The sequence below is a fragment of the Centropristis striata genome, chromosome 17, assembly GCF_030273125.1.
Source record: "Centropristis striata isolate RG_2023a ecotype Rhode Island chromosome 17, C.striata_1.0, whole genome shotgun sequence".
NCBI lineage: Eukaryota > Metazoa > Chordata > Actinopteri > Perciformes > Serranidae > Centropristis > Centropristis striata.
The window spans coordinates 33931386-33953972 of NC_081533.1; the positions used below are offsets into that span (position 1 = coordinate 33931386).

Genomic DNA, 22587 nt, shown 5'->3' on the forward strand with positions numbered 1-22587 from the left:
AAAGCCAGTGGTGCAGTATTTTCCTGCCACTCAAATGGGGCACAAAACCGTAGCCTAAAACAATGTTTATTAACAGCTGAGAAAGGTCATTTAATGGAGATCTCACTTCCCAAACTGCCGTTATTATTATTATCTCCATATTATTTGACATAGAAATAGATTTTTTTACGAGTTAACAGTGGCGGTTCTAGACCAGTTTTACTGTTGGGGCCAAGGAGGGGCCAGTGTTTAATCAGAGGGGCACATTAGCACATGAAAAAATGGCATATTTAAGCATTCAAAATCTTTGAATGTCTTGAAAAAGACACAAAATGACCAAAAAAGACACAAAATGACCAAAAAAGACACAAAATGAGAAGACAGAATAACCAAAAAAACCCCACAGAAGACATAAAAATGACAAAAAAAGACACAAAATATCTAAAACAGACACAAAAAAGACACATAAATGACACCAATGACAAAAAAAACACAAAATGACAAAAAAAAGACACAAAATAACTAAAAAAGACAAAAATAGGCACAAAATTACCAAAATAAGACACAAAATTACCAAAAAAAGACACAAATGACCAAAAAAGACACAAAATGACCAAAAAAGACACAAAATGAGAAGACAGAATAACCAAAAAAACCCCACAGAAGACATAAAAATGACAAAAAAAGACACAAAATATCTAAAACAGACACAAAAAAGACACATAAATGACACCAATGACAAAAAAGACACAAAATGACAAAAAAAAAAGACACAAAATAACTAAAGAAGACAACAACAGACACAAAATTACTAAAAAAAAGACAACAACAGACACAAAAAAGACACAAAATGACTTACAAAGACATGTAAAGACATGAAAAGGATTCAAAAATGGACAAAACATCCCTTTAAGACTCCATAGAGTTAAACTATTTATACAATGTAACATTCTGGGTTCCTTTTGTGTTCAATGAGATATTGTTTGAACAAAAAAAAGGTTAGAATTGTTCTATTGTTCATTGTTATAAATTGATCATTTTATTATTAATTTGACACAGGGGCCACAGCAGGGGCCAAAGGCTTCTTCACAGGGGCAGTGGCCCCTGGAGGCCCCTGGTTAGAACCGCCACTGGGAGTTAAAGTAAGAAGTAATAGATTAAAGGCTGTTAGATATAGTTACATTTTGGGGCTTTTATTTTTAAGGACTGCTCATCCTGTCCTGCTAGCTGGTTGCTATGGTGATGAGTGCAGCATTAGAGAGGGGAGGGGCTATCAGCTGATCATCTAATGGAAATCACACCTCTCAGACTGCTCTGAGAGTCCTAATAACTAAATATTATTCTCATCAGAAAGATAAATCTCCTCTGAACACGTTGATGCAGGTTTAATGTCTGTAGCAAAAGAAAATGTGAGCAACATGGCAGGTTAGAAACTGTGTTTTACTGTTTTCTTCTAGAAATGTTTGGTCCACATTCTCATTAGTCTCTATGGGACACATGGAGTTTCTGTCAAATCTGTACGTCCCATTAATTCCAGAGTAGGATGTCTGTGACCAGCACCAAGTCCTTTATAATCTGCCCTAGAAATAATTTATGAAGAGTGAAAGTTGTGGGAACCAGCACAGGTTTTTCAGAAAAATTTCAGAAAACGTCCCAGCCTCTCTCCACTCTAGCTGTGATGTCATCACTCTAACTCTTAACATTCCATCCAATACACACCCATTATAAACTCTGAAAAAACACTAAATGTGAGATTTCATTTAAAAAAGCGTGAGAGCAATCAAAACGCCCATTTTTCAGCCAGATTACTTTGGTCGCAGTTCTCATTGGTCTCTATGGGACAGAAGAGGGAGAGTTTGTGGGAACAGGAAAATTAAAAGTATATGGTAATGACATAAATTATATATTAAAAAAAAAGATAAAATAATGATACAAAATTGAATAATAACAAAATAACCTTGAAAATAAAACAAGAGAAAGGAAAAACATTGATAGAAAAAAAAATTAAAATGGAATAAAATAATGACAGAAATGTAAAAAAAAAAATGATATAAAATAATGATATAAAATAACCTTGAAAATAAAACAAGAATAAAATAAAATATTGATACATTCTTTTAAAAATGGAATAAAATAATGACAGAAATGTAAAAAAAAATAATTATATAAAATAATGATATAAAATAACCTTGAAAATAAAACAAGAATAAAATAAAATATTGATAGAAAAAAAAATTAAAGTGGAATAAAATAATGATAGAAATATAAAAAAATAATTATATAAAATAAGCTTGAAAATAAAACAAGAATAAAATAAAATATTGATAGAAAATAAAAATAAATAACATAAAAGAAGCACAATAAAGTGATGCTTACATAAATGCATCAATAATAATAATCTGCCATAATAAAAAGTTTTTCCATAACAGTTTTTTGCATTTTGGATTTATATTATATTTATAATTACTGTAATTAAGGTTCATTTAATATATTATTTACATTTTATTATTATTATTATTATTATTATTATTATTATTAGTTTATTTTAATTCTCATAATTTTCCTCAACTTTTTTTTATTTTTTTGTTACTGCGGTCACAAATATGAATTGTATTTTTTATTTGTTCATTTTTCAAGTTTTGATTCTGCTACTTTTGTTCTTTTACTTTAGTGGGTTTTGAATGTTTTATTTTGTACTTTTGGAGTAATTTCACAGTGTGGTATTAGTACTTTTACTGCAGTAAAGTAATCTGATTACTTCTTGCGGAGACGAACTTCAGACCTGTCGATGTTTCATGTTTCTGTTGCAGGTTTTATTTATTTTTTTGTGGAAAAAAAATCTCCTGACGTGAAGTCACACTGCCCTCCGGCATCGTTGTCATGGCAACCTCCCCATCAGTTTCTGGGCCAACCAGGACGAACACACACACACACACACACACACACTGCAGTATGTGTGTGTGTGTGACTGCAGTATTTTCCTGTTTAACTTGTTTCTGCAGCTTCACACAGAAAATCATAAATATTTATATTTTATTATTAAAACATTTTTTTCTTCTTGTATAATTTTTGTTTGTATATATGATTTATATATATATATATATATATATATATATATTCTATTTTATTTGTCTTTTTAAATTAAATATTTTGTTTTATATTCAATTGATTTTTTCTTTAATTGATCTATTTTTGTTTTCCTGTTTAACTTGTTTCTGCAGCTTCACACAGAAAATCATAAATATTTATATTTTATTATTAAAACATTTTTTTTTCTTGTATAATTTTTCATGGATTTTTTTTATGAGATTGTTTTTTGTTCATTTTGTCATTTCATGTGCAAGTTTTTTTTTATATATGATTTATATGTATATTCTATTTTATTTGTCTTTTTAAATTAAATATTTTGTTTGATCTTTTCTTTTCTTTTCTTTTTGAATGTATTATTTAGTGTTTTTTCTTTAATTGATTTATTTAGTTTTTTTCAATTAGTTCTTATAATTTGTTATTCTCGTCTATTTTATTTGTCTTTTTAATGTACGATTCCCATTATTTTCCTTTAATGGGTTTTTATTGCTTCTTATAATGTTATTATGTTTGACTATTTTATTCAATTAATTTAAAGTGCTTTATTTGCTTTATGTTATTATTTAAGTTGTGATGAGCTGTTATTTGAGCCTGTGGCTTCTTGATCTTTTCATTATCTGGATTTATTAAATAAATGTATTAAATTAAAATTACTTATTAAATATTTTCTCGATGCCGTTTCTAACTTTTCACAGCCGATCTTCTGTTCGCTGATTAAAACTCTCTCAAGGTCACACAAGCAATTAATTAAATACAAGAACACTAATTAATTAAACAGCTTCTCCGCTTCACTTATAATTAGTAATCAGAAGTTCTCACGTCTTTACTGAAGTTAAAGTTTCAGTACAAACATAAATAATAAATAAATATCAGAAGTTAAAGTTATAAAGCTCTAAGTGTATTTATCTTATATTTGTTATTACTTTAATTTATGTTTATTCTATTAGTTTATTATTTTTACATTTTTCTTTAACCTTTTTTTGTATTTGGGATTTATCTTCTATTTATTATTACTGTAATACATTCAATTTTATTTATTATTTATTATTTTTTAAAATTTATTTATTATTCTTTTTTTTACATTTTCTTAATTTTCCTCAAACTTTTTTTATTGTTTTGTCACTGCAGTCATGAATATTAATTTTAAATTATAATTATTTATTAACTTAAAAAAAAAAATCCTTATTTTTATTTATCTTATATTTGTTATCACTTTTTTTGTATTTATGAGCCTATTTATTTATGTTCTTAATTTTCCTTAAGCTTTGTTGCATTTTGGATTTCTCTTAATAATATTTATTATTACTTTCAATGTTATTTTTATTCATTATTTGTTTATAGTTTATTTTAATTATCCTCAACCTTTTTAAGAAAAAAAAAAGTTTTTTCTTATTAGCTTATTTATTTGTCTTCTTAATTTTCCGTATCTTTTTTTGCATTCAGACTTACATTTATTATTGCTTTAATGTTAGTTTTATTTACCATTATTAAAAAAAACATTTAATAAATTAAATACATTTCTTCAATTTAAATAAAAAAATGACTGGCAATTTTTTAAATTAATTTAATTTAATTTAATTTAGCACTTTGAAAATACCTAGCTTGACACATTAAACCTTTTTTTTTCAGAATAACCAGGAATATTTAAAAAATGAATAAATATAGAATGTGAATCATTTTAATCAAGGTGAATAATGGATCATATATAGATTATAAATAACATACATTCTGAATGTTGTTGAAATAAGAAAAACAAAAAAAATCAAAGTTCTTCAGATATTTCAGAGAACAAAAAATCAAATAACTCATCTTTTTTTTTATAAAACTCATCTTTATTGATCGACATTCTTTCATCTTCTCGTCCTTCAACAATATTTTCTGTTTGTTCTTATAAAAGCTGTTTAATATTTACATCCTCTGAGTATTTACAGTATTTTACAGCGTCAGAGCTTCACACCTGCACAAAGGTCCAACTCTCTCCTGGAACACCACCTGTTGCCGGGCGGAACATCACCCACAGCTCTGCTCATTGGCTGCAGGTGTTGCCTGGCAACGGCAGCTTCTATCAGATTAATATCTGTGGAGGGGAGTCGTTCTAAATCATTTATAGCTTTTCTTAATATTTCATGAGCCAAAGAGAAACATGAGGAGTGATACGGAGAGATTTAGGATTTAAAAAAAAAAAAGATTAGAAAAGATTAGTCAAAGGTTTCTACGGAAACAGAGAAGGGACAAAAACATTTATATTTTTTTCATATTGTGAAATATAAAAAAGTACTGATTTCTTCAGGGATTGTTTTTGTTTAATTCATTGGAGGAAAAAAATAAATTTAATGTGTGAAAATAGTTTTAAAGTCTGTATGGAGGGTTGGTTTTCAATCTTAAATATGTATTTTTAATATTAAATATACATATAAATGTATAAAAATATGTATTTTTATACATTTATATGTATATTTAATATTTATCAAATGTCTATAAAAGCAACTAAGGGACAAAATGATTTAAATTGTATTTTTTGCGAAATAAAACAAAAAATATATATAAAATATAAATATATATTTGTTTTATTTCACAATATAAAACTAATTTTAACATTTAAAAATCCAGATGGTTTTCAAAGTGAAATATTAATGCTTTAAAATCAGAAATATTTTAGATTTCAAACAATAAAGTAATATTGAGTAGCAATTAAATTTAATTTAGACAGTCTGATTTTATATGTTATTATTTTTAATTTTAGTTTTGAATTTGGATCCATCTTTATTTGTAATTACTTTCATTTTATTTATTTGTATTTGTTTTATTTTTTCCAAATGTATTTATCATTTATTTATTACCCTTTTTTTTTTTTGAGGGTTTAATTGAGGGGACGAGTAAAAAAACAACAATATATGGAGGGTTAATTATTATATTTTAAAAAGCAGGATTAAGAGTAAAGTTTGAATGGAGGGTTGGTTTTTAATCTTTAATATATATTTTTAATATGTTTCTGAGATCCTCATGTTTCTCCCAATAAAAAATGTATTCAATAAAAATAACTAAAGCAGGTTTAATAGTAAAGTTGGTTCATTAAACCTGTTTTTTCAGATTTGTATTTAAGTTTGTAGAAATAAAAAGTAAATCTAGAGAGCAGGTGGGCAGAAAAATGACTTATTTAACATTTAGCGGGACTAATAAATATAAATAAATCACATGAAACTATTTTTCTGAGTTATTTAGAGTTCAGTGGATATTTTCTTTAACTCAGTCGTTACTAATTAACATGAACAATTAATATTTTCTGCATTTTGGCGCCTGATGAGTGGGATTGCAGCAGAAATCACTGGATTTAAAGTGCAGAAACATGAAAGAAGAGTGATGTTTGAGGTGTTTCTGTCTATTCTGCAGGTGGGAGGTTCTCCAGGTTCTCCAGGTTCTCCAGGTTCTCCAGGTTCTCCAGGTTCTCCAGGTTCTCCAGGTTCTCCCTCTTTCTTCTTCGTCTTTCTGCTCGATGGAAACTTTGAGTCGAGCCTCTTTCATGGTTCCACGGTGAGACGACGGCGGCGTTTCCTGCACCGCCGCCGCTCACACACACACACACACACACACGTTATGTTACAGACTGAACGACCGGACAGCAAACAGACACCAAGAGACAGCAGAGAGACCAGTCAATATCACTGAAATAAATACATAAATAAATGAATAAATGAATAAAAATGCCTATTTTGTTGTTATTTAATTAATTAATTCATTCATTCATTTTAATTATGTATACTTTCATGATTATTATGATTGTGTAGTATTGTTTTATTGTTATTTATTTATTTCCTCTCCATTTTTTTTTTATTTTTTATATTTAATTTATTTAATTTATTCATTAATATGATTTAATTTAATTTATTTATTACTATTATTTATTAATTCATAAATTTATTTTATTTTATTTTTAATAAAATAAAAACAAAATAAATAAATAATAATAAATAATAAAATAAATTTAAATTAATTTTAAAAAATGCCTATTTTTTATTTTGCATCATCTATTTATTTCAGGGGACTTTTTATTTCCTGTTTACACATTTATTTTACTCCCTTTTCTAATTTAATTTCCAAATAAATATTTATTATGGAATAAAAGTCCTCTGAAATAAATAAAACAGTAATTTGAAAAGTGTGTAATCAATTTATTCGTTTTAAATAAATTTAAATTTTATTATTATTTAAATAGATTTAAATGTAATTATTATTTAAATAAATGACTGTATTTATTTTCTAGGGATATTTATCTATTTATTTATTTATTTATTTCATATTGACTTAAATTGGTTTCCATAACAGGCACCAAAATAAGAAATAAGAAGAACTAGAATAAAGCCTGGCTGTCTCCGGGCAGGTCTGGTGCGTCTCCGGCCGTCAGGATTTGGTTGGTTCTGATTGGTTGTTTAAATGCCGTGGTGGCTCCTCATTGGTTCAGCAGCAGGAAGAGTCCACTCGTCTCTCCGGTGGTTACATTCAAGCGTCCAGCAATAAAAATGAAAAAATCCATCGTTTTCTCTTTAAATCCGTCCGTCAACATTCACCCGACGCGGTATAAAAACATCTAGATCCTGTTTCTGTCCGTCTGGAACATTCATGGGTCGCCGTGTGTCGTCAGGCAGAAGCAGCCTCAGTCTGGTGTTGGTGGTGAACGCCGTGGCGTCCCACGCCACCTCGCTGGCGTGTTGTCACCGTTCGTACCTGGACTTTGGTCAAACAGGAAGTGTTCCTGTCACTCGGCCGGCTCCGTCTGGGGCTGGTCCAGGTCGAAGTCCAGCACCAGCAGCTTGGTCTCCTCCGTCCCGTTCCTGCTGCCGGCGGCGCAGACCAGACGGGTGTCCGACGCACGGATACGCCACACCACGCCGCCTGAGGAGGAGAAGATGATGGAGAAAATTGTTACAGAAAAACAACTGACCACCAGGTCGATTCGAATAGCAGGGATTTATTTAGCAAGTATCAAAAAACAGATTCAGATGCTAAAGGTGTCAGATCAGGGGTGGGCAATTAATTTCCCCAAGGGGCCACATGACCAATACCACGAAGGTTGCAGGGGCCGGACCAAAACTCTGAACTAAATTCTGCTCAATATTAATGTAATCGCTTTATAAAATACAGTAAATGATCTGGTTTTGAGCTGCTGCTGATATGAATACATGTAATGATCAGACTGTTAATGTGGAGTAAATCAAATATAGCAGTAAAAAGTAGTAAATACTCCAATCACTATACCACTATTTAACAATGTTGTGATGCTTTTATTTTGAAAAGGTGTCGTCCAGTGTAAAACGGGTGCTTTAATTTTGAAAGGTAGTGACAGGAAATAACCGGTAGAACTGTTAAATGAAAAAACGAACGGTAAATAATAACGAGTGCGTAGTAATTCATATAAAGTTGATATGAAGTATCAAAAGGCTTCTATAGTGGCTGACTGACAGGACACAAGGTTTATTTTATTCTGTCATATATATTAGTGGCTATATTTGTTGTCTTAACTATAGTAAAAGTGCTTGTTAGCTCTAGTGCTAATGATAATGTTTGCGATTTTTTTCAAAATAAAAGCACTGCTGTTATATTGATTTGTAATTTCTGGGTAACCTCACGCCTAATGCCCAGGTCTGTGTCAGACGAATCCAAAAGTCAGAACAACTCTGAGAGACAACACCCAGTTTCTCTCTTTTTACTCGTGTGTCATTGTTTCTGTGTAATTAACCCTCCTGTTATGTTCTTTTTCAGGGACAGCAATAATGTTTGAGGGTCAATTTGACCAGGGGCATGTTTAATTATCCAGAAATGTCAGAAACCAAAAAAAACTCGATATTTAGTGCAGTGGTGTTCTTTACCTCTCACAGATCATGGTTCAATGAGGAGAATTCACTAGTTTTCCATAAAAAATGCATGTTAAAACTTTTTTTTATGTACATCGGAAAGACCTTTATATAAAATACGATGGTTTTACATGACATTTATTTATTTTTTAATTTTGTAAGTAAGTAAGTAAGTAAGTAAATAAGTAAATAAGTAAATAAGTAAATAAGTAAGTAAGTAAGTAAATAAGTAAGTAAGTAAGTAAGTAAGTAAATAAGTAAGTAAGTAAGTAAATAAGTAAGTAAGTAAGTAAATAAGTAAGTAAGTAAGTAAATAAGTAAGTAAGTAAGTAAGTAAATAAGTAAGTAAGTAAGTAAATAAGTAAGTAAATCAGTAAGTAAGTAAGTAAGTAAGTAAGTAAGTAAATAAGTAAGTAAGTAAGTAAGTAAGTAAGTAAATAAGTAAGTAAGTAAGTAAGTAAGTAAGTAAGTAAGTAAGTAAATAAGTAAGTAAGTAAGTAAGTAAGTAAGTAAATAAGTAAGTAAGTAAGTAAGTAAGTAAGTAAATAAGTAAAAAAAAATCCCAATAAATATTGTTTATATTTCATTAATAACTCCAACTTGATATTTAGTGCAGTGGTGTTCTTTACCTCTCACAGATCATGGTTCAATGAGGAGAATTCACTAGTTTTTCATAAAAAATGCATGTTAAAACTTTTTTTTATGTACATCGGAAAGACCTTCATATAAAATACAATGGTTTTACATGACATTTATTTATTTTTTAATTTGATTTTGCATTTAAAAAAAATCTTTTTATGAAAAAAATATTTTAACTATTTTTTTTTTTAGATTTTTAAACTTTGAAATGGGTCAATTTGACCCGTAAAACAACAGAAGGGCTAAGGGTCAACGTCCTGTCATTTCCTGTTATGAAAAACTCTTGATATAAGAGCAAACTTGGGATTTCCTAAATCAGAGCTGTTCATATCTCAATCAAGCAAAGAGACTGTGACTGTTGGTCAGATTTCTGTATTTATCAAAACATATTTTTTGCCATCGCAGCTCCAAAACTGTGGAATGAATTGCCGCTATACATCAGACAGGCCTCCTCACTGTCTCATTTGAAATCTCTTCTTAAAACCCACCTCTTCTCGTTGGCTTTTAACACCACGTAGAGTGTTGATTTTATGATTTTATGATTTTTTGTTTTTTATTGTATTCATGCATATTTTATTCTGTGCGGGCAGTACATTTTACATTTTATTTTATTTATTTTTATCCCATTTTTTATTTATTTTATCTTATTGCATCTTACTGATCTATTGTTTACTACATCTCTTTGTATTGTGTTATGTATTTATTGTTTGTGCAGCACTTTGGAAACCTTGTGTTTGCTAAAATTGTGCTATATAAATAAAGGGGATTGGATTGGATTTATTGGGATATTTGATGCATATTTAAACTGCTATATGTCAGATATTTTAATACATCTTCAAATTAATTCTACAACACAGACTGTCGTGTGATTGGTTGTTCTCAGATCTCTGACATGTTCAGGTTCAGGTTCTGGTTGTGGTTCTGGTTCTGGTTGAGGAGGTTTCTGACCTGATCCGCGGCTCTGCAGCGCCACCACGTCCCTCAGCCAGGCGCCCGTCCTCAGGTCCCACAGCTTCACCGTCCCGTCATCAGAGCTGGACAGAACCAGACCACGGCAGAACTGGAGACACGTCACCGCAGACTGGTGCTTGTTGGGACCTGAAGGAGAACCAGGGACACCGTCAGACCACAACTACACCTGCAGGAATACATAACCACAGAAACAAGTTCATAAAAGGTCTTAAAGGGAGGGAGGGTATCAGCTAAGGGGACATTTTTGGGTCATTTTGTGTCTTTTTTGTCATTTTGTGTCTTTTTTTGGTCATTTTGTGTCTTTTTTGGGTCATTTTGAGTCTTTTTTGGTCATTTTGTGGTCATTTTGAGTCTTTTTTGGTCATTTTGTTTCCTTTTTTTGGTCATTTTGTGTCTTTTTTGGGTCATATTGTGTCTTTTTTTGTCATATTGTGTCTTTATTTGTCATTTTGTCTTTTTTGGTCATTTTGTGTCTTTTTTGGGTCATTTTGTTTCTTTTTTGGTCATTTTGTGTCTTTTTTTGGTCATTTTGTTTCCTTTTTTTGGTCATTTTGTGTCTTTTTTGGTCATTTTGTGTCTTTTTTTGGTCATTTTGAGTCTTTTTTGGTCATTTTGTGTCTTTTTTTTGTCATTTTGTTTCCTTTTTTTGGGTCATTTTGTTTCCTTTTTTGGTCATTCTGTGTCTTTTTTTGGTCATTTTGTTTCTTTTTTGGGTGATCTGAACTGTGCGTGTGAGATTGTGTTCAGTGAGCGGGTGTCACGGACAACATGCATGTTAAATTGGGGGTCGCGACTCAAAAAGGTTGAGAACTACTGCTATAGAGAACCAAAAAATAATTTTAAAAAGAAGAAAATAAAATGTATACGCCTACATATGTATATATATATATATATATATATATATATATATATATATATATATATACACCCTAATCAGATTTACAAGCAATTGATTAACTAATTCTCAGACACAAACAGTTAGTGTGAGCTCTGTAATCCTGCTGTTTGTAATGATGCTAATGAGCTTCCAGCCTCTATCTGATCCTCTCTCTTCTTCTTCTCTGCTCTCTTTGTGTGCAGTATTTCTAGCGTCCCGGAGGACTGCAGCCTTTTGTGTTTCCTGCTGACTCGACTCTCTCCGTCTCCGTCCTCTGCCCGTCTCACCTTGCAGCGTGTGGAGACACTGTCCGGTCCGGACGTCCCAGACCCGGACGGTGGAGTCGGCGTTCCCGGACACCAGCATGTTGTCCCTCAGCTCCATGCCGCTGGTCAGGGACTGGTGGCCCGTCAGCGTGTGGACGCAGCCGCCTACAGACAGACACCAGGGGAGAGAGAGGTCTTATCTGCCTAGCAACACTATTATATTCATCTGATCAGACAGTACTAAATAATTAATGAAACATTTAATTACAGAGATCATTCTAGTAAATTCAGGGAATTAAGCAAATCCTGACAAATGATAAATAACTGAATAAATTAAAGATTAAATTTGCAATTAAAAATGTGGGAATATAAAGCAATGGGGGAAATACATATATGAAATAAAATAATAATTAAAAAACATAGAAACTATATAAATTATATATATGTATACATATGTATATATATATATATACATATGTATACATATATATATATGCACAAAAATGTGTATTTATATATATAAATACACATATGTGTATTTATATATATATATATATATACATACAAATATGTGTATTTATATATATACACACATATGTGTATTTCTATATATATATATATATATATATACACAAATATGTGTATTTATATATATATATATATACACATGTGACATGTGTATATATATAAATACACATATGTGTATTTATATATATACACACATGTGTATTTATATAAAAATACACATATGTGTGTATATATATAAATACACATATTTGTATATATATATATATATATATATATACAAATATGTATATGTATATATATATACATATATATATATGTGTATATATGAATTGATAATGTGTAGTGGTTAAAGTGTGTCTACCTGTCTCTGCGTCCCAGACTCTGATGGACGTGTCCAACGAGCCGCTCACCACAAACACACCGTCAAACTGCACAGATAACAGGATTCAAATTAAGAAACTAAAACAAAAATAAATTAATTAAAAAAATAGAACAATTTAAAAATTAATTTAATTGATAACAAAAACATTAAAAAATGTCTTTAAACAAATAAAACAAATAATGCATAAATAATAAAATATAACAATCAATTAAAAAAATCAATTAAAACAATTTTTAAATATGACAATCGAAACATAGATTAAGTTAATAAAAAAAGAAAAAAATTGAATTAAAAATTGAATAGAAAATAAAAAAAATAATTAAATTACATGTAAAAATAAATTAATAAATAAAAAATAATAATAAATAAATAAATAAATAAATAAAATAAATAACAATGAAAATGTTAAATAATTAATTAATTAATATAAAAATACATTAAAAAAAAAAAAAAATTTAATCAATGAATAAATCAGCGGTGTACCTGCAGCGAGTACACTCTGTTGGTGTGTCCCTGCAGCGTGTGCAGACATGCCTCCGTCTCGGGGTCCCACACCTTCACCATGTAGTCGTAACCCCCGGAGACCACGCGGCGCCCGTCGTACTGCACGCAGCGCACCGCCGCCACGTGACCCGTCAGCACGTGTTCACAGCGGCCCGTCGACACGTCCCACACACGCAGCGTGGTGTCCCGAGAGCCCGACACCACCCTGACACACACACACACACACACACACACACACACACACACACACACACAGAGAGAGACAAGGATGACATCACTGCAGCCAGCCAATCACAGCTCAGGGCAGCGCTGCGTGTGTGTGTGTGTGTGTGTGTGTTTGTATCTGTGTGTGTGTCTGTGTGTGTGTGTGTGTGTGTGTGTGTGTGTGTGTGTGTGTATCTGTGTGTGTGTGTATCTGTGTGTGTCTATGTGTGTATCTGTGTGTGTGTGTGTGTGTCTGTGTGTGTGTGTCTGTATGTGTGTGTGTGTGTGTGTGTGTGTGTGTGTATCTGTGTCAGTGTGTGTGTGTGTGTGTATCTGTGTCAGTGTGTGTGTGTGTGTGTGTGTGTGTGTGTGTGTGTGTTCTTGTACTTCCTACATAGTGAGGACCAGAACACGTTTTTAACCAACAGAGTGAGGACATTTTTGCAAAGTGAGGACATTTCGTCCGGTCCTCACTTCTTTAAAGGCTTTTTTGAGATTTCAGACTTTGTTTTAAGGGTTAAAGGTTACATGATAATGATAATTAACTGAAACTGTATTGTGTGGTTACAAAACTAACTAAAGCATTTAAAAAAAGAAAAACTCAACTAAAACTAGCAAACTCACTCTAAAAACTAACTAAAACTAACTGGATTTGAAAACAAAAATTCCCAACAAAATTAAAACTAAAACTAATGAAAAATCCAAAACTATTATAACCTTAGCAGGGAATTCACTGTTACAATGAGGGTCCTCACAAAGATAGAAGTACAAGAATGTGTGTGTGTGTGTTACCTGTTGCCGTTGAGGTGCATGCAGCGTACGGTGGACGTGTGTCCGTACAGCGTGTGGACACACTCTCCGCTCTCGGCGTCCCAGACCCGCAGCGTGCGGTCGGTGGAGCCGCTGATCACCGTGGCGCCCGACATCTGGCTGCACCACACGCCGCCGCTGTGACCCGACAGCGTCCGCAGACACTGAGACACACAAGAAGAAGAGACACGGAGAGCTGTTAGAGGGACACGCAGCCAACTGTACTGTGAAAAACCTCCTTTAAAGGAAGTGATGATGTCATAGTGATGTCATCAGGGTCGTCTCAGCGAGGGATCAGACACCACAGACACATTTTTTTAATATTTTCTTTAAAGTCTGAGTTAAAATCGGGACGGTTTATTGAGTTTAAAAGCCAGGTGCATCATGGGAAATGTAGGATAATGCCACAAGTTCCGCCTCCGCTGCTTTGACTTATCGTTAATAGATACAAATAAATAAATGAATAAATAAATAGAATAAAGTCATAAATAAATAAGAAATGAATAACTTCAGGGTCAGTGAAACCAGTAAAAACTAAAAGAATACTATAAATAATTTAGTTTCTGTGTAAAATGTGAATTAAAAAAGTTAATAATTCAGGAAAAACAGTTTGATTGAAAGCAGAAAACTATTATAAATAAATCAATATTTAATAACTTCAATGGTATCCACTCAATGAAAATAAACTGTTATTTTTATTTTAGTTTCTGAATAAAATTTAAATAAAAACATCTTTATTTAGCTGAAACAGTACGAGTAAAACCAGAAAACTATTATTAAAAAAAAATTAACTAATTAATTCATTATCTAATCTAATTAAATATTAACATAAGCAGTAAATTTAAGCTAAATTTAATAAAAAAAATAATTATTTAATCAAAACAGTATGAGTAAAACTAGAAAACTATTATTAAAAATAATAATAATTAACTAATTAATTAATTATCTAATCTAATTTATTATCATAACCAGTCAATTTAAGCTCCTGAATAAAAAAGAAAAAAATAATGATTTAATCAAAACAGTATGAGTAAAACTAGAAAACTATTATAAAACTAAAACATTAATTAATCTCTGTTCAATCATGTATTTGACTCGTTTCTGTGTAAAGCTGTAATCAGCTATTATGCATAAAAAAATCCCCATTAACTGAGAATAATTATACAAATCCCATTACCGAAGAAGAAATATAAATAAATAAATAAAATAAATAATTAAAATCCAGGCGGGGAATTCCCATGATTAAATTCACCAATTAAATCAGTCGGTTAATAATTAAAATGCTAATTAATTTAACCCTCCGAACACCAACGAGCAGTTTCAGGACTCTGTGTCCTTGTAATTCACTGCAACATATAAAGTCTAAATGAAGAAAAACTTGTTTCTATTTGTCAATATATATTAAATGAGACATTTGGTATGAGGTGATTCTGATTAAATCACCATTTTAAGCTTAAATCTGGTGATTTTTACTGATGGAATTGTTCGATACACATTTCTTGCTCAACAACTGTCAGAAATCTGAAAACCTAACAATTATATTAATTTTTAGATGCTGTAGTTGAGATAATTAACAAGTTAACTAAATAATAATTACTAAAAACAATTGTAACTTATTATTATCATGATTATTATTATATAATATATAATGTTATATAATTTATCTCCTATTTACTTCCCCACTTTAGTTTATTTATTTCTATATATTTATTATTATTATTATTATTATTATTATTTTTATTAGTAGTAGTATTAATGTATTATTCATTTCTGAAATTGTATTGAATTCATTTAATTAACTCCTTAATTTTAGTTATGTATTAATAAAATAAAATAAAATAAAGTAAAAATATAAAAAATATAGAATAATTAAATTCAGCAGATTAAAAACAAAGAAAGGTCTTGTGGTAGTGGTACATAATATAAATAAATAATTTTTGTATTCTCTAAAAAGAAAACATTTTTCAACCCTTCAGGTGAATCGTGTGTATGTGTGTGTGTGTTTGTGTGTGTGTGTGTGTGTGTGTGTGTGCCAATATTTGTTCCTCTTGAAGAGGGAAAAAAATGTTTTCAGTTTCACCTTGAAGGTGTTGTAGTGCTGGTTGCCGCGGCAACAGAGGGGGAAACTTTTGCCTTGGCAACTGTTGCCGAGGCCGACTGGAGAATAATAACACTGCGGTATCGCTGTTACCACGGTGATTTCATATCAAACTGCCAATCTGTCGTCGCCACGTTAAAAGATAATTTAAACATTCAACCACACACACACACACACACACACACACACACACGGCAGGTCTGGACGCAGCAGAGAGGTGTGTCTCTGTGTGTGTGTGTGTGTGTGTGTGTGTGTGTGTTTGAAGAATGTTCAACCGAAACCAGTCATCAGATTCCTTTAAGTCAAACTGAAAAAATATTTTATTAAGTTTAAACTTTAAGTATTCAACAGGTACTAAAAGTTTAGTGTTGTTTTGTGTTTCTAATCTATTTTATAAAGTATTTAGATTCATTTTTACTGAAGTATTTATTATTATTTTAGCTCATGAATCTGTTTTGTCTTATGGATTTTTTCTTATTTGATTATGGATGTTTCATCTTTTAAATCTATTTTATTTCATTCTTAGTCTTTTACTTTTATTTAAGTATTATATTATTATTCACCACTATTATTTTTAAAATTATTCTAAAACTACTTAATGAATTTATTATGATTATTATGATTATTATTATTATTATTATTATTATTATATCTTTTGAATCATTTTTTTATCTTTTTTTTAATCTAGCTTTATGTAAAGACTTATATAATATAATAATATATAATATATAATAAATAATATATTTTTGTTAATGCTATGTATTCATTATTTCCTATTATTATCATCATGATCACAGCTCTTAAAGTAAATTAAATCTATTGTACCTCACTGTGAATTCTTATTGTTGTTTCCACTTTTTAACTAGTTTTTATTTCCCTCTGTTTGACTACTATGACTGTTGTTATTGCATTTAAATCTATTTAATTACATGACATCGTTTTCAGAGTTCTGTGATTAAAATCAGTAGAAAAACAATAATGAATAAAACAGTTTGTTTCTCTGCTTTAAACTGGATAAAAAGTCTAAATTCATGACACCTTCAGGAAGACAAAAAACAACAAATATGTCTTGTTGTTTTTTCATATTTTCATGTGTAAATGTGACACGTTTCAGCTTCCTGTAGAGTTTCTGTTGAGAGGAGAGACAGGAAGGGAGCGACTTAAACAAACACCTTTTACACACATGAAGGTTGTTTAAACAACACGACACACCCGACTCACACAACCTGTCCGCCCACCACCAGCCTGCTCTACTCTACTCTACTCTATCACTCTATTATACTCTATTATATTCTTCTGTTCAACACGTCAGCTTCCTCTCAGCTCATGTTGACCTACATGTAAAAGCCTTTATTGTATTTTATTATGTTGTAATTCATGATTCACTGTGACTCACACACACACACACACACACACACACACACACACACACACACACACACACACACACACACACACATTTATCTCTTTTATCTTTTTATTTTTGTTTTGTTGCATGTTTAAAATTTTATTTTATCTTTTGTTTTTTTCCCTTCTATTTTTTTATTTATTTTAATATATAATTTTATTTTTATTTTTTATTAATTCAATCGTTTTTTCCTTTATTGCATATATTTATTTTATTTTTTTATATAATTTTTATTATTACTTATTGGTATCACTGTATCTTCTTTTTCCTTTATTGCATTTTTTCCCCAATTTTAAATCATTAAATTTTTTTCATTTTTGTTTGTCTTTTCATTTAAATACGTATCTAAATATATTTTGTATACATTTGTAATTCCTGTGGTAAAGGACTTTATTTTATAATAAATATGTATTATTATTATGCATCAAATCACATAGAAGAATTCCTTGTACTTGCTGTTAATAAACTGCTGAAGCAGCAGAACATATATATTTATTTATTCCCCTTATAAAAGGAATCTTAAAACCCATTTTTATTCACTGGCTTTTAACTCATTTTTTTTATTTTTTGTTTTTAATTGTTCTTTGTGTTTTTTTTAAATTAAGATTAATTTTAAAATTGAGATCAATTTTAAAACCCACTTTTATTTACAGTTTTTTTTGTTTTACCCAGCATGAGACTCGCTTTGTTTTAGTTGTTTTTGCTTGTTCTTTGTTTTTATTGTTGGTCTGTCCTACAGCACTTTGTATCAGCTAACGCTATCTTAAAGGGCTCTATAAATAAAGTTGATTTGATTTGATTTGATTTATATAAATATCAATGAGTGGTCTGTGGCGTCCTACCTTCCCGCTGATGGCCGACCAGACTTTGAGCGTGTTGTCGTCGGAGCCGCTGACGATGAGGTCGCCGCTGAACTGCAGACAGGTGATGACGTGGTCGTCGTGACCTTTCAGCACCTGCAGACACACAAACACCTTTATGATCCGTGTTGACACATCAAACACTCTGCGGTGAGGCGGTGGCGAGGCGTACCATGGGCTCCCCCGTGTCCCCCTTCCTCCAGTTGTTCTCGATGCGGTGCTGTCTGATGTAGGCCGACTTCCACGGGCTGACCGCCACGCCAGGACGCACGCACTTCCTGCGGCGAGACGACGCGTACTCCGACACACCTGAGGAGGAAACCACAGGAAAATTATTAAACTTTTAAGTTATTTTGTAAGACAAAAGGCAAAATTTTACTGGTTATATCTTCTAAAATCTTCGGCCTTTTCTGGTTTTCTTAGTGTTTGTATATAAAAATGAACAATGTGGAATAAAAATTAATATTAAATTAAATATTGCCCAAAACTGCAGCGTAAAAATATTAATTGCTGAAAATTTTAAAAATGTGTGGTCTCCACTTCTTCCTTAACCTTTTTGGACATGAAATATATATATATATTTTTTTTATTGTGATTTTGTTGAATTTCATGTAATTCTTATTTATTTATTGTTTTTAAATATTACTATAAATATTTTCTTTGTGTTAAACATGTTTGAATAAAGAGATCAATCAATCGATTTAAGTTTAAATCGTGATTATTTATGCTACTTTCCAAAGATTTTTTTTGGTGTTGGTAAAAAAAAGTTAAAAATGAAGCATTTTGTGATTGATATAATCAAATTCAAGCATGTTTTATGGTTTTCTTAGTGTTTGTATATAAAAATGAACAATGTGGAATCAAAATTAATATTAAAACACAATTTCTTAGACACTGTAAAAAAACACGAGATATACCTCTATCAAGGAGGAAAACTGGTGTTTTACATTTCAAACATCTGAGCGAAAATTGCCCAAAACTGCAGCGTAAAAATATTAATTGCTGAAAATTAAAAAAATTTATAGTTTTCTACACTTCCCACAACAATTTCTTTACTGCCAGACAATGCATTTTGTTTATCTTTTGTTTTTTATATTATGTTTATTGGCTTTTTATTTTATTTTTGATAGATTTCTTGGTGTGGATAAAATGCAAGATTATGTAAAAACACAGAGCATTTTTCAATGAATATATTTAAAGTAAAAAATATTCATAACGCTGCAAACAAAACAGTAACAATTAAGCTTTTTTCAAACAACCAAAGGTAGCAAAATAAAGTTTCAAACATCTGGGGTGAAAATTGCCAAAAATTGTGCCAAAAACCCGCCACTTAAATTATTTTCTACCTTACTCACAAACTTTACTTCACAGTCAGATAATGCAATTCTTTTTTTCATACTAAATCATTGGCTTTTTGTTGATTTAACAAAAAGCTATTGCTGTATGGGACCAGTGCTGGGCCCTTATAATACTGCAGACTGAGCTCATATATGTTTACCATCATAACATAACCCTTCTACAGCTGCTGTGACTGTGATCAGCAGAGTAACATGTACCTGCTGGACTCTACAGCCAGCTAGCTCCAGAGCTGTATCTGTCATTAGAGCAGGTTAGCTGCATTGATATTCTGGCGGTGTGAGCTGATGCTCCCCCTGGTATGACAGCAGCGCCGGAGCACAAATACAGATTAGCTTTTATTTATGAAGCTGGTGGGCTGCAGTTAGCGCCGCCGCCTTCATTAGTATGGCTGTGGCGTGGTGCTAACGCTAGGTCGGCTCATTGGTATGGCTGCTGAGTGCTGGCAGTGAATCTCCACTGACTGGCAGCACGCCCAGAGACACACACACACACACACACACACACACACACACACAGAGCCACTGCATTGCGCTGAATGAAGGAGTGACTGAGTGACTGGCTGACTGTGTGTGTGTGTGTGTGTGTGTGTGTGTGTGTGTGTGTGTGTGTGTGTGTGTGTGTCTCTCTCTCTGTAATTTTGTTTCCTTTTTTTGTCATTTTGTGTCTTTTTTTTTGTCATTTTGTGTCTTTTTATAGTTATTTTGTGTCTTTTTTTTATCATTTTGTGGCCAATTTGTGTCTTTTTATAGTTATTGTGTGTCTTTTTTAGTCATTTTGTGTCTTTTTATAGTTATTTTGTTTCCTTTTTTTGTCATTTTGTGTCTTTTTTTTGTCATTTTGTGTCTTTTTATAGTTATTTTGTGCCTTTTTTTAAATCATATTGTGGCCAATTTGTGTCTTTTTTAGTCATTTTGTGTCTTTTTATAGTTATTTTGTGTCTTTTTTTGGTCATTTTGTGTCTTTTTTTACTCACTGTGTCTCTTTTTAGTCATTTTGTGTCTTTTTTTGGTCATTTTGTGTCTTTTTTAGTCATTTTGTGTCTTTTTATAGTTATTTTGTGTCTTTTTTTGGTCATTTTGTGGCCAATTTGTGTCTTTTTTAGTCATTTTGTGTCTTTTTATAGTTATTTTGTGTCTTTTTATAGTTATTTTGTGGCCAATTTGTGTCTTTTTATAGTTATTTTGTGTCTTTTTTGGTCATTTTGTGTCTTTTTTTGGTCATTTTGTGTCTTTTTTTACTCACTGTGTCTCTTTTTAGTCATTTTGTGTCTTTTTTTGGTCATTTTGTGTCTTTTTTAGTCATTTTGTGTCTTTTTATAGTTATTTTGTGTCTTTTTTTGGTCATTTTGTGGCCAATTTGTGTCTTTTTTTAGTCATTTTGTGTCTTTTTATAGTTATTTTGTGTCTTTTTTTATCATTTTGTGGCCAATTTGTGTCTTTTTTAGTCATTTTGTGTCTTTTTATAGTTATTTTGTGTCTTTTTTTGTCATTTTGTGGCCAATTTGTGTCTTTTTTAGTCCTTTTGTGTCTTTTTATAGTTATTTTGTGTCTTTTTTTATCATTTTGTGGCCAATTTGTGTCTTTTTTAGTCATTTTGTGTCTTTTTATAGTTATTTTGTGTCTTTTTTTTATCATTTTGTGGCCAATTTGTGTCTTTTTTAGTCATTTTGTGTCTTTTTATAGTTATTTTGTGTCTTTTTTTATCATTTTGTGGCCAATTTGTGTCTTTTTTTAGTCATTTTGTTTCTTTTTATAGTTAAATCTGAGTCTTTTTTTATCATTTTGTGGCCAATTTGTGTCTTTTTTAGTCATTTTGCGTCTTTTTATAGTTATTTTGTGTCTTTTTTTTATCATTTTGTGGCCAATTTGTGTCTTTTTTAGTCATTTTGTGTCTTTTTATAGTTATTTTGTGTCTTTTTTTATCATTTTGTGGCCAATTTGTGTCTTTTTTAGTCATTTTGTGTCTTTTAATAGTTATTTTGTGTCTTTTTTTTATCATTTTGTGGCCAATTTGTGTCTTTTTTAGTCATTTTGTGTCTTTTTATAGTTATTTTGTGTCTTTTTTTTATCATTTTGTGGCCAATTTGTGTCTTTTTTAGTCATTTTGTGTCTTTTTATAGTTATTTTGTGTCTTTTTTTTATCATTTTGTGGCCAATTTGTGTCTTTTTTAGTCATTTTGTGTCTTTTTATAGTTATTTTGTGTCTTTTTTGGTCATTTTGTGTCTTTTTTTGGTCATTTTGTGTCTTTTTTTGGTCATTTTGTGTCTTTTTTTGGTCATTTTGTGTCTTTTTTTACTCACTGTGTCTCTTTTTAGTCATTTTGTGTCTTTTTATAGTTATTTTGTTTCCTTTTTTTGTCATTTTGTGTATTTTTTTTTGTCATTTTGTGTCTGTTTATAGTTATTTTGTGTCTTTTTTTAATCATTTTGTGGCCAATTTGTGTCTTTTTTAGTAATTTTGTGTCTTTTTATAGTTATTTTGTGTCTTTTTTGGTCATTTTGTGTCTTTTTTTACTCACTGTGTCTCTTTTTAGTCATTTTGTGTCTTTTTTTGGTCATTTTGTTTCTTTTTTTGGTCATTTTGTGTCTTTTTTAGTCATTTTGTGTCTTTTTATAGTTATTTTGTGTCTTTTTTTTTATCATTTTGTGGCCAATTTGTGTCTTTTTTAGTAATTTTGTGTCTTTTTATAGTTATTTTGTGTCTTTTTTTACTCACTGTGTCTCTTGTTAGTCATTTTGTGTCTTTTTTTGGTCATTTGTGTCTTT

At 30.6% G+C, this 22587-nt stretch overlaps 1 protein-coding gene across 3 annotated transcripts in view; it reads right to left on the reverse strand.

Moving 5' to 3' along the window:
- Positions 1 to 7587: 7587 nt before the first annotated feature.
- LOC131989072 (F-box/WD repeat-containing protein 7-like) overlaps positions 7588 to 22587 on the reverse strand; it is a 55123-nt gene continuing 40123 nt past the window's right edge. For all 3 annotated transcript variants that reach the window (XM_059354242.1, XM_059354241.1, XM_059354243.1), the window contains 8 exons: positions 18636 to 18772; positions 18446 to 18559; positions 14080 to 14261; positions 13063 to 13288; positions 12559 to 12625; positions 11691 to 11834; positions 10503 to 10652; positions 7588 to 7956 (listed from right to left, as the gene is read on the reverse strand). In XM_059354242.1, coding sequence (XP_059210225.1) covers positions 7820 to 7956; positions 10503 to 10652; positions 11691 to 11834; positions 12559 to 12625; positions 13063 to 13288; positions 14080 to 14261; positions 18446 to 18559; positions 18636 to 18772 — 1157 coding nt within the window. In that variant the 3' untranslated portion in view covers positions 7588 to 7819. The remainder of the gene's footprint in view (positions 7957 to 10502; positions 10653 to 11690; positions 11835 to 12558; positions 12626 to 13062; positions 13289 to 14079; positions 14262 to 18445; positions 18560 to 18635; positions 18773 to 22587) is intronic.